The sequence below is a fragment of the Anguilla anguilla genome, chromosome 13 (assembly GCF_013347855.1).
Source record: "Anguilla anguilla isolate fAngAng1 chromosome 13, fAngAng1.pri, whole genome shotgun sequence".
NCBI lineage: Eukaryota > Metazoa > Chordata > Actinopteri > Anguilliformes > Anguillidae > Anguilla > Anguilla anguilla.
In genome coordinates, this window is record NC_049213.1 from 34071963 (window position 1) to 34081735 (window position 9773).

The window sequence follows — 9773 nt, forward strand, 5'->3', positions numbered from 1 at the left end:
GAAAAGTATTTGAATCCAAAACAAATACATATTTGAACCAGGTGTGAATGAAGCAGGCAGCATGTGCCTCAGAGGACTTCTCGGACCTGGCCTGACAGAACACACTGCAGGCACGACACACTGGTCTTCAAATCCGATTGGTTAATCCATATTGGAAATAAAAGCAGTGGATCAAAATTAGTTAAAAGAAAAGCAATAAAACATTCAGAAACATTCAGGACACAGGTGAGCTCTTACTGGCACAGGTTTATGTTCATATTCTCGAGACACAAACCTTTCTGGGTATTTCTGTGTCTAGGAGGAAACAGTACAGGAAATGTATGGAACAGAGTCATTGATACAACTGTTATGTATTGTAGTCATTATACAACAAAAGTCCTTACATTGTGCTTTCAGCACTTATAGATTTACAGTTTAACTCACACAAAACAATCATTGTTATACAAAATTTACTTTGTAAACTCTGACCAAAAAGACCCTTTTTTCTGTCCATGAAATATGTAATTATTTTACAGAACTGGACCTCATGCCATTGAAACACTGAAATGTCTTTTTAGAGGTAACCTGTCAAAACCACCTGAATTTCTAACAAAAGGCTTTTCTGTTAGTTTTGATAGTTTACAGACAACATTAGTTCATTATTGTTTGTGAATGAAGACTGAGAAACACTCTTGTCTATATTTTTGTTAGTGTAGAAGGCCTAAGGGATTTTTGGGGCAGCACTGGACTGACATGACACCTAATGCTCTTCTGGAAACAAGTGATTAGTAGTTTATATTACAATGTCCATTTACCAAGAAAATCCATTTTTTTATACTGGAATTAAATTACTTCTGTGTTTGAAAAGGGTTTAGCTCCACACTGAGCTAGGCAATGTGCCCAGTGATAGCTCAGTTTGCCTGCTTTATGGACCTCAATGTAAGACTCCGTAGGCATTAAAAGGCATTAGAAAGGCGTTAAATTTTTTTATTTGCTTCTCGTGCTTCTCCAACATCAAAACAAGGAACAACCACAGTCCAACAGGGACTGGCAACACACAAGCCGTGTACTGGCTCTGTGCTGTGAGGACCATTCCGGCTCCATTTTAAATGTCTTTACTACCCAGGACCTTGTGGGTACCTGGAGCGGCTGCCTTAAGGTCGTAGAGATGATTTTGGCCCTTGAAACATTCCTCTCTTTCAAGGAAACATGCGAATCCCATGTGCTACAAGCGTTCTTGCACGTGGTGGAGAATCACATAATTGTGCCGTAACTATGAAAATGGTCCTGACTCCATTCACATTTGCATGTCTGCCAGTATGTATACCATACATGGTCTGCCAAGTGTTACCAACATTTTTGTAAATGTTTGAGCAAGAAAATTATATGAATTGTATGCTTTTTACTATCTCTACATCGTATGAAGTTTGGGAAACTGATTAATTGCATTGCATAATATCCGTTACATATCCGTTTCTGTTCTGCAAGGTTAAAATCTATGCCATAGCATTAGCGCATTTTACATTTTCTGTATTTGGAAAAAAACAGATTGGTATTCCATTTTCAAAACCGCAAATGTGTGTATTTCATGCTATTTCTACCCAACCAAATTTTCAACCATTGCAATAGTTTTTAAAGGGGAAAATAACAAAGTTTGTCTCTTACATTAAAAAATGACTGAGAAGTCTCCTTGGTTAAATGAGCAATGTACAGTATTTGATGATAAACAGCAGTAGGTTAAGAGGTTTTTTAAAAACTAGATCCAGGATGGCCTCCTTAGGCCTGAAGAGAAAGAGTCTTTGACTAAAACCTCAGCAGTTACACTTTGCAGCTCCACAAGGCTGTCGGAAATAAAATGTAGGAGACGGACCAGAGCAGGTAGTAAACACATGCAGGAGGGAAAGAGGAGCAGAACACCATGGCAACTCCTGAAAAAGAAATAATAAATAAAAAAAATAAGAGACAAAATCATGGCTAACGTCATCCATTACAGTATTTACCCTGAACAATCAGTTTCCTCAAGCAGCAGGAAATAGTTTGTCTTGGTATGTCTTGTCATGGCGATAACATAACAAATCTGTCCGACACAGATTCACAGTTGATGAACTGTAAACATAATTTATTTCTTACTGTAGTGACCACTGTTGCCTACTATCCTTGCTACAAATTTGACTTTTAGCCCATCAATTTTGCTGGAAAAAGTTCTGTGATTTTCTAAGTTGAACTTGGTTGAGGCATACAATAATCCACAAAATTAGAAATATCAGTAAAAAGAAATATCATTAAAAAGTATCATTATTGTTATGTATATAATGTACATTCAATTTTAATGAACTCTACAAAATGTTCAAATCCTTTTGCCCGAGTAACAAAGAATAAGGAGTTGACTTCTTTTTATTGGATCAAATGACTGTATAGTTGGCAGAACATGGCACACTCTTCCATCCCTAGTCCAAAAGCATTCCCTCCCAGTGTTCAAGTAAGTTTGTATTAACCATCAACCGACTCGGAGTGATCGTATCAATGCACCCCTTTTCCTACCTCCGGCATAGACCACCTTCTTCCACGCCTGGGACTCCAGCACCCTGTCGTGGGGGTAGAAGCCCTGGTTGACCATGAAGAGGATCATGGCCAAAGCCGTGACCCGCAGGACCAGCATGTTCCCGCCGGACAGCAGGGAGACGCAGGCCAAGATGGCCGACGAGTAGATGCAGGGCAGCCCGCGGTACATGAAGGGAATCCCTGCAGTGGGGGGCGAGCAGGAACCAGCACTTAGCTAGCGCGCGTCTCCCTCATTTCAACACGAGGGGACCGTAGGAATACGGGTGTGTAAAACTGCGCGAGAGGCGTTCTGTATTTAGGTGTCTGATCTTACCGCTGGAGAAGAAGCAGAGGCGGGTGAACACGGCCATGACGTAGCACAAGCAGAGGATGTTGTCCATCAGCCCGCGGGTCTTCAGGAGCAGCGAGGTCGCTATCCCGAACGTGGTGAAGTCGGCAAAGTCGTCCAGCTTGGCACCTGGACCAGGTGACAATTTCAGATGTTCAAAAACTGATCAGAAGGTTTTTTTTTCTTAATTTTATTTATTTATTTATTTATTTTTGTTAGAACATCTGCATTTTCACCTTTTGGCATGCTTATCCCTAATGTTTCCGTATTGGACTTTCACCTGCGGCCAGAATTCTTAATCCTGGACTCTGGAAGGAAGTGTCAATTCAGGTTGAAAATGCAGCAGCAATACACTCACCTTTTTGATCAGGTGTGCCTATACGCCACAAAGAGGCTTGTCGATTTGACAGTTGCCGCGTTGCCATGTTCTTGAAACAACAGATAAGTCAAGTGGATCACCACTGGACAGCCTCTCTAACTGAGGAAGGTAAAATGCATGTCATCTTCCAACTGATGCCTTGCATTTTAAGAACCCACGAGTGCTTAAACATTTGACTTATATGATCAGTGCATTAACAGAACCAGAATCTAATGGCTGACCCCAAGATTTGCAAACTGACAGTGATTTAAAGCAAGCTGGAAATCCTGGTGGAGGGGTCATTGCCCCGTGCTCTGGGTCAGAAACCTCTCTGTGCGTCCAGTGAGATGGGTCCGTGTTGGTGGCAGAGTTGGACACGTAAGCAAATTTTTTGGATCAGTCCAAACGCTTCATCCTCTCTCTCTCTCTCTCTCTCTCTCTCACTCTCTCTCTCTCTTTCTGTGTAAACAACATTCCTTGTGCCAGGATCTAACTGTCACGCAGCGCGGTGGCATATTTTGTCAAGATGTAAACGCGGGCAAAAAAAAATCCCGGCCTGGGCACAGAGTGCTGGGGCTGCATTCCGCAACTCGGGCTCAAGGATTCGAGCCATCCCAGGAATGCGAGGATGTGCAAGCGGCGGGATTAGCCACACAATCGGGCGTAATCCCCCCCGGGATTTAGCCGGGCTGATCGGAAAGTGTTCCCCTTGTGCGGTTGACAGGGGCGGAGAAAAACACACCCGCGCGCGCAGTCACGCGTGAAACAGCGCGGAGAGCACAATAAGGGTGACACGCACGGCAGATGGTGCGACGTGGCCACGCCCGCGAGTGATTGGTGGAGGCCGGCTCTCGGCTCGGAGGTGATTGGTGGATGTTGGGCCTCGACCACGTGGAAGGACTGCCACTCGCACCGAGAGCGCTTGGATGTTTTGAAAATAAGCCTTAGTGTGCATTTCACCTGATCGGGATCAGTTTCAAAAATATGACACGATTTCACTTAGTCGTAGTTGGCTTTGTTTCCGTAGCAACAAGCTGCCTTTTCTAAAGTCACAATCACGCAGCCTGACCTCACTTCTACCCGTGGTTACACTACGTCTGATTTTAATCTGAGTCAGCAAACACCAGGGCTGTGCGTAGACTTTTTGGGGTGCATATGCCACTGGTAAACTGTACTGTATAAAACATCAGGGCAGGGAGCATATGCTTCAGCATTTCTTAGTGTCTAGCTACATGTGCCAGGCAAACACTATTAAATATATGCAGTAAACCAGTCTATATAAATCTATTTTGACTGATTAGTGTATTTTATTTCTTCATTGAAAACCTTTTTTCTTAATTCATAACTTGAATTATATTCCCTTGCTGGGAAGCATCTCTGCACTTCCACTTGTTCAGCTTACTGAAATAATTTTCTAATTAGAAAAACACACTGACTTCACTCACCCAGTGCTGAACAGGCATCCAGTCGTCTGGCTACTGCACCGTCTGCCAGGTCCAGTAGGTAACCAATCAGAACCAACCAGCATGCAGCATACTGGTGACTTGCCAATTCAATTAGAAAAAGGAGGGAGAAAATTAAGCCCAACAGGTAACCAATCAGAACCAACCATCATACAGCGTACTGATGATTTGCCAATTAAATTACAAAAAGGAGGGGAAAAATAAGTCCAGTAGGTAACCAGTCAGACCCAACCAGCATGCAGCTTACTGGTGACTTGCCAATTAAAGGAATCAAAAAAGAGGGGAAAATGTAAGTGATGGTGCATTAAAATACAGACACAGTACAAGCACAATGAGAAACTGGCTATAGATTTCAATGACCTATTCATTCCTTCAGCTACAAAATAAACTCATCTAGTAAAAGTGACAGGGCCTAACTGTACGCTCTTAAAAGAACGTCCACCATTCTGCCATTTGAGAACGTCGCAGTGACAAGACAGGCTTTTGAATATTTTATGGCATTCCAAAATCAATATGCAAGATAATGTATGGTGATACAAATTGGTTTAAATTGGTCAGCATACAGTTTGCTCTTCCAATCAGCAAATGAAAATGTTTAAAATTTTTATGTAGTCTGTTTTGTAATCTGAATGTAATGTGATGTGCCAATATTATTAGTGTTTGATGCTATGCATTTTATGCTATTTTTACATCAAACACATCTTCCTTGAACTGATTGCACATACTGATAATTGAAATGATACGTTGTAGAACTAAACAAATTTTATCCAAAGTGTTGCTCATTTACTGAATTACCAAAAAGGAAGGTTCTCTCACCAGTGGTGGGCAATTTGATGAGGATCTTGATCAAATGTGGCTCAATCCAGAAAGGACAGCACATTTATGTTTTTGAGACATTTTGGCTTCCAATAAATCTAACTGCCATGCATTTTGTCTTTTACAAAAATATGTATGAAATGTGTGTGAGGTTAAGGACATATTACTCTGTGGTTAAGATTGAATAAAGTATGAATGAAAACCTGCCTGTTTTTTGGCTGAAAATACTGTCATGACCCACTTACCCGTTCAGGCTGCAGAGAATGGAAGTCATGCCCATGACCATGTTGGCCACAGACAGAGAGTTGGCTGCATTTTTACGCACAAACTCTTTGAGCTGAACTCTGCTGGCCTTCTTGCCCAGGAACAGCTTTATGGTGCGTTGGAAAAGTCCTAACAGCAGAAGGGGAAAAAGTCAGATGTGTCAGGTGGTGAGGCTTTTTAATGTCAGTAAGATAAAAGGATAAAATGTGCCTTTAATATCCTCCTAAGAAATTCATTTATATCCTATGTAGGGGATATGAGTCTGAAACATATTCTATGAGGCTGAAACCTACAGTACAGCAGTCATTGAATAAAAATAAAATAAATCATATTTTAGGAAATATTTTCACTGCAACATGTTTTAGTCCTCCAAAACACTTCTGTTACGTCAAAAAATTTAGATACTTAACATTTTTTCTGCCAGGTCTCTGTAGGATGTATAAATTATAGGGTGTCGCCAACAACAGATAGAAATAATTAATATTAAAGACTACTGATTTTCAATTTTAGAACCTAACAGTGACAGAATCAAACATGTCAGAGTTCGTCAGCTTGGGAAATGTGGGCTGATAAATGTTCAACCTTGACCTTAATGCACAGCTGATTGTATTCTGCATTACATTGCATTCTGCAGAATTAATGTAATCACTGTGTGAAATTCAAATTTTGAATTTTTTGAACTCAAACTGATAAATCTACTGTATTTTCATTTTTTAAAAGTAAGTACGTAAGTATATAAATTAAAAACAGTCGTGACTCATGAATTTTATACGAGCACATATTACTTCACTGTCTTTAGTTTTTGTGAAGTAACAATAAACTAATAGTCTTTATTATAACATAATCTTTAATGAAAGTTGGTAAAATGTTTGCCAATCAAGGGGAAAAAATGGAAAATAGAAATTCTATGTTCTAATCTCCACCCTCAATTTATTTAAATTGTATATTACAGCACCAAGAGTACCAAAAAAATTGAGCAGTTTAGCATATAAACCACTTATCATCAAGATCTTACCTCAATTACTGTATCTAGATTAAATAAAAATATTCTTTCTTTTTTAATAAATATTTTTTAATATGCCTTGTCAAAGTGAGAAGTAAAACAGTCTAATGATGTCTATTATCTATGTCTATATAATTTACTAACATTTGCTAATTAATAAGAAAAATTAACAATTCTGTGAAACAATACTGCATTCTAATATATCCTACAGTACAGTGTAAACAAAAACAACCATATACACAATGTAAACAAAAACACCTTTCATTTTGCAAAGATACAAGTCCACAAAAAACTTTGAGTATAATTCCAAGGCTTACACTTAGAGAGATAAAATAGTTTAAATTGGTCTCTATTTCCAGAACAATTCCTCACGAATCTAGCGTTGAGACTGTGTAAATAAAAAATAAGTCAAAATAAAAACATGTACCATAAAGAAATGTCAGCAGGATCATTGTGGTCTCTAAGTGTCCAAGGCACAGCAACTGAAAATAAGCACACAAACTTTTATAAAGTACACATTAAAAGCTTGATTATGGTGTATTAATTTCACTTCTGAGTTTCATGATTTTCATGCTTCCTGAACTATTTATTATTATTATTTCTCAAGTGTATTACTGTTAACTGCTGTAATCTACATTGATGTGGCATGGGGAGGTAACAGATGGTTAAGTGATGCACACAATACAACTAAATGTCTTTAAACTTCCCAGTTTTATTCCTATTCATCAATTCCATTCAAGTGTAAAAAAAAAAATGTAATACAAAATCAATTAAAGGTAAGAGTTTTTTTTCTGTCAATTATAGTTATGTTATGACATAGGAGGTAGTTATCACCAATTTGTGCCCAGTCAAAGCGTGGCTATTAACCAAATACATACGTGTCATTAAAATAAATCCATTCAAATTATTTTATTTTGCCACAAAAAGTTATTCAATAAATTCGTTGTAGAACGGTGCGTGTATACGTTTTTGTGTGTTAATAACCCAAGCCTATATTTTTGTATTTTATAAACTGCAGTGCACAATGCTGTTTAGGATGTCGTCAGCCACATCTCACTTACCTGTAAGAGGTTCACAGAAAGGGAAATCAAAGGAAAAACTGTTCTCAAGTGATTTGAACGTACATGGCACATTGAGAATCATATAGTTCATTATAACCCATACACGAATTATCAGTTGTTTGTAATTATCAAAGAACAGGGTAAATCAAATATGTAGATGGATATTATATGGAATAATCTGTGATAAGGTACTGTAAGAAAAATCTAATAATAAAAATAAATAGAATTTTAAAAAATGCTAATACATGCATATATATTCACGCAAATATATTTAAGTTGGATAGTTTTCAGTAAATTTTCTGGTAGCCTAGTTGAAAAACTAAAAGGCTGCTTTCCCGTTAGATAATCAGCGTGCAAATTCAAAGCAGGATAAAAATTTATTTTCCAGCAAGTACATACTTTTATGTAGTTTAAAGCATAAACAGTGTTACATTCTCTACCAACACAATTCAGATGTGCTACTGTATACAACGTATCACTTGTTCTAACAGACGTGTTAAACCGTTAAGCAGGTATAAATATTTCAAGCTACCTTTCATTGAAACCAGAAAATAGTTCCCACGTGGTTAATATATACAGTACGTCTTTACTGGTACAATCCAGATGTTGTTTTACTACTTACCTCAGGGAAATTCAAACTTTGATGTTATTTGCAGATATGAAAGAATATGTGGCGTTCGGAAAACTTTCATTCAAAATATTCTATTTTATATAATTTTCTTAAATATTATATTCTCTTCTAATTTAAGAACTGGGCAAATGAAATCGCCCAGCTGCATAGTCCACATACGTATTGCCGTGTGCCTGTCAGCATCTGTCTTTTAAAGCCAAAATTGTATCTTGGCTGTAATATTCCACCGGAAATGACGCCCTTGCTGTCCATTACCTTTTCTATAGCAAATATCCAATCATTATTTAGGATGAAATACGGTACGTATAATTAGGTGACGATCAACATAAAATCAACCGCTCAGACGAGATTAAATCACTTCGACATCATTCACGACTTGATCTCGATCAACACTATCCATTGAGCCATGAAATGTTTTTGAATAATAATTCAACACTAGCACAGTCAGGCACTCCGGGGTACAAAGATGTGGCTACGTCCACGTCCTTAGATGAACTCATATTGTGTAAGGACTTGACAAACACATCTCAATACCTGCAATACAAGAGATGTCCTATTCTTTAGCTGTATCCTGCACAGAATTATCAAGCTAATAGCCCATTAATAATAGACTTTTAAATAGAAATGTAGTCAATGAATTCCTAAATGATCAAACTGTGCACATTACAGTTGTTAAAAAGAAGATGGTTGGGAGAGTCCTTTGATTGATTTATACAGTGCTCCATTTTAGTGTGTCTATAGCGCAAACCCAACTCCGTTGATGACCCTTCTGCAGTACAAGTTAAGGATACTCGGACAGCATAGCCCTGACCTACATTTATACATACACACACTTAGGTGGCACCAAAAGTGAATAAAAACAACCTTTTCCCCAAATTACAAGGTTAATGCTTCTCTTTGACATTTTATGGCGAATGAGATTTCTGAAAATTCCTATGGTCAAATAACTTTTTTGGTTGTTTATTACCTTCATGTGCACACACACACACACACACACACACATATATTGTCCAATCCATGATCAGAAACCTGCACTGTGAAATTAAGTTGAAATGGTTATCAAATGTACTTGCACGTATTACTTTTGTTGTATTATGACTGTAGTTACAGCTAAGTGCCACAAGCAGGCTGACACCGCTGTCAAAACAGAAAAGGAAAGTTCCGGAATAATGGACCTAATTGTGCACAACGATGAAGAACATCTTCAATGTAAACAAAATGACTGCCAAATCCCCTGACTCCACTCTAGGTCTCAGCATTCGACAGAATGAATACTAATCACACGATGGTACTATTCATGTACAAATA

General features: G+C 38.3%; 1 protein-coding gene across 1 annotated transcript; it reads right to left on the minus strand.

The window, feature by feature from the left end:
* Positions 1 to 1418: 1418 nt before the first annotated feature.
* On the minus strand, positions 1419 to 8612 carry LOC118211602 (transmembrane protein 269-like). Its single transcript, XM_035388945.1, has 7 exons — positions 8457 to 8612; positions 7201 to 7255; positions 5752 to 5899; positions 4673 to 4770; positions 2855 to 2998; positions 2521 to 2721; positions 1419 to 1907 (listed from the first exon to the last, which is right to left on the minus strand). Exons 2-7 carry the CDS (start codon positions 7223 to 7225, stop codon positions 1798 to 1800), a joined length of 726 nt encoding a protein of 241 aa, XP_035244836.1. The 5' UTR covers positions 7226 to 7255; positions 8457 to 8612; the 3' UTR covers positions 1419 to 1797.
* Between the last annotated feature and the right edge of the window lie 1161 nt (positions 8613 to 9773).

Coding starts and splice junctions, on each gene's coding strand:
- LOC118211602 (XM_035388945.1), bottom strand. CDS start 7,225: ATGATCCTGCTGACATTTCTTTATG. Junction 4,771..5,751: donor ATTCTCTGCAGCCTGAACGG/GTAAGTGGGTCA, acceptor TGAATTGGCAAG/TCACCAGTATGCTGCATGCT. Junction 2,999..4,672: donor GGATGCCTGTTCAGCACTGG/GTGAGTGAAGTC, acceptor CACCTGGTCCAG/GTGCCAAGCTGGACGACTTT.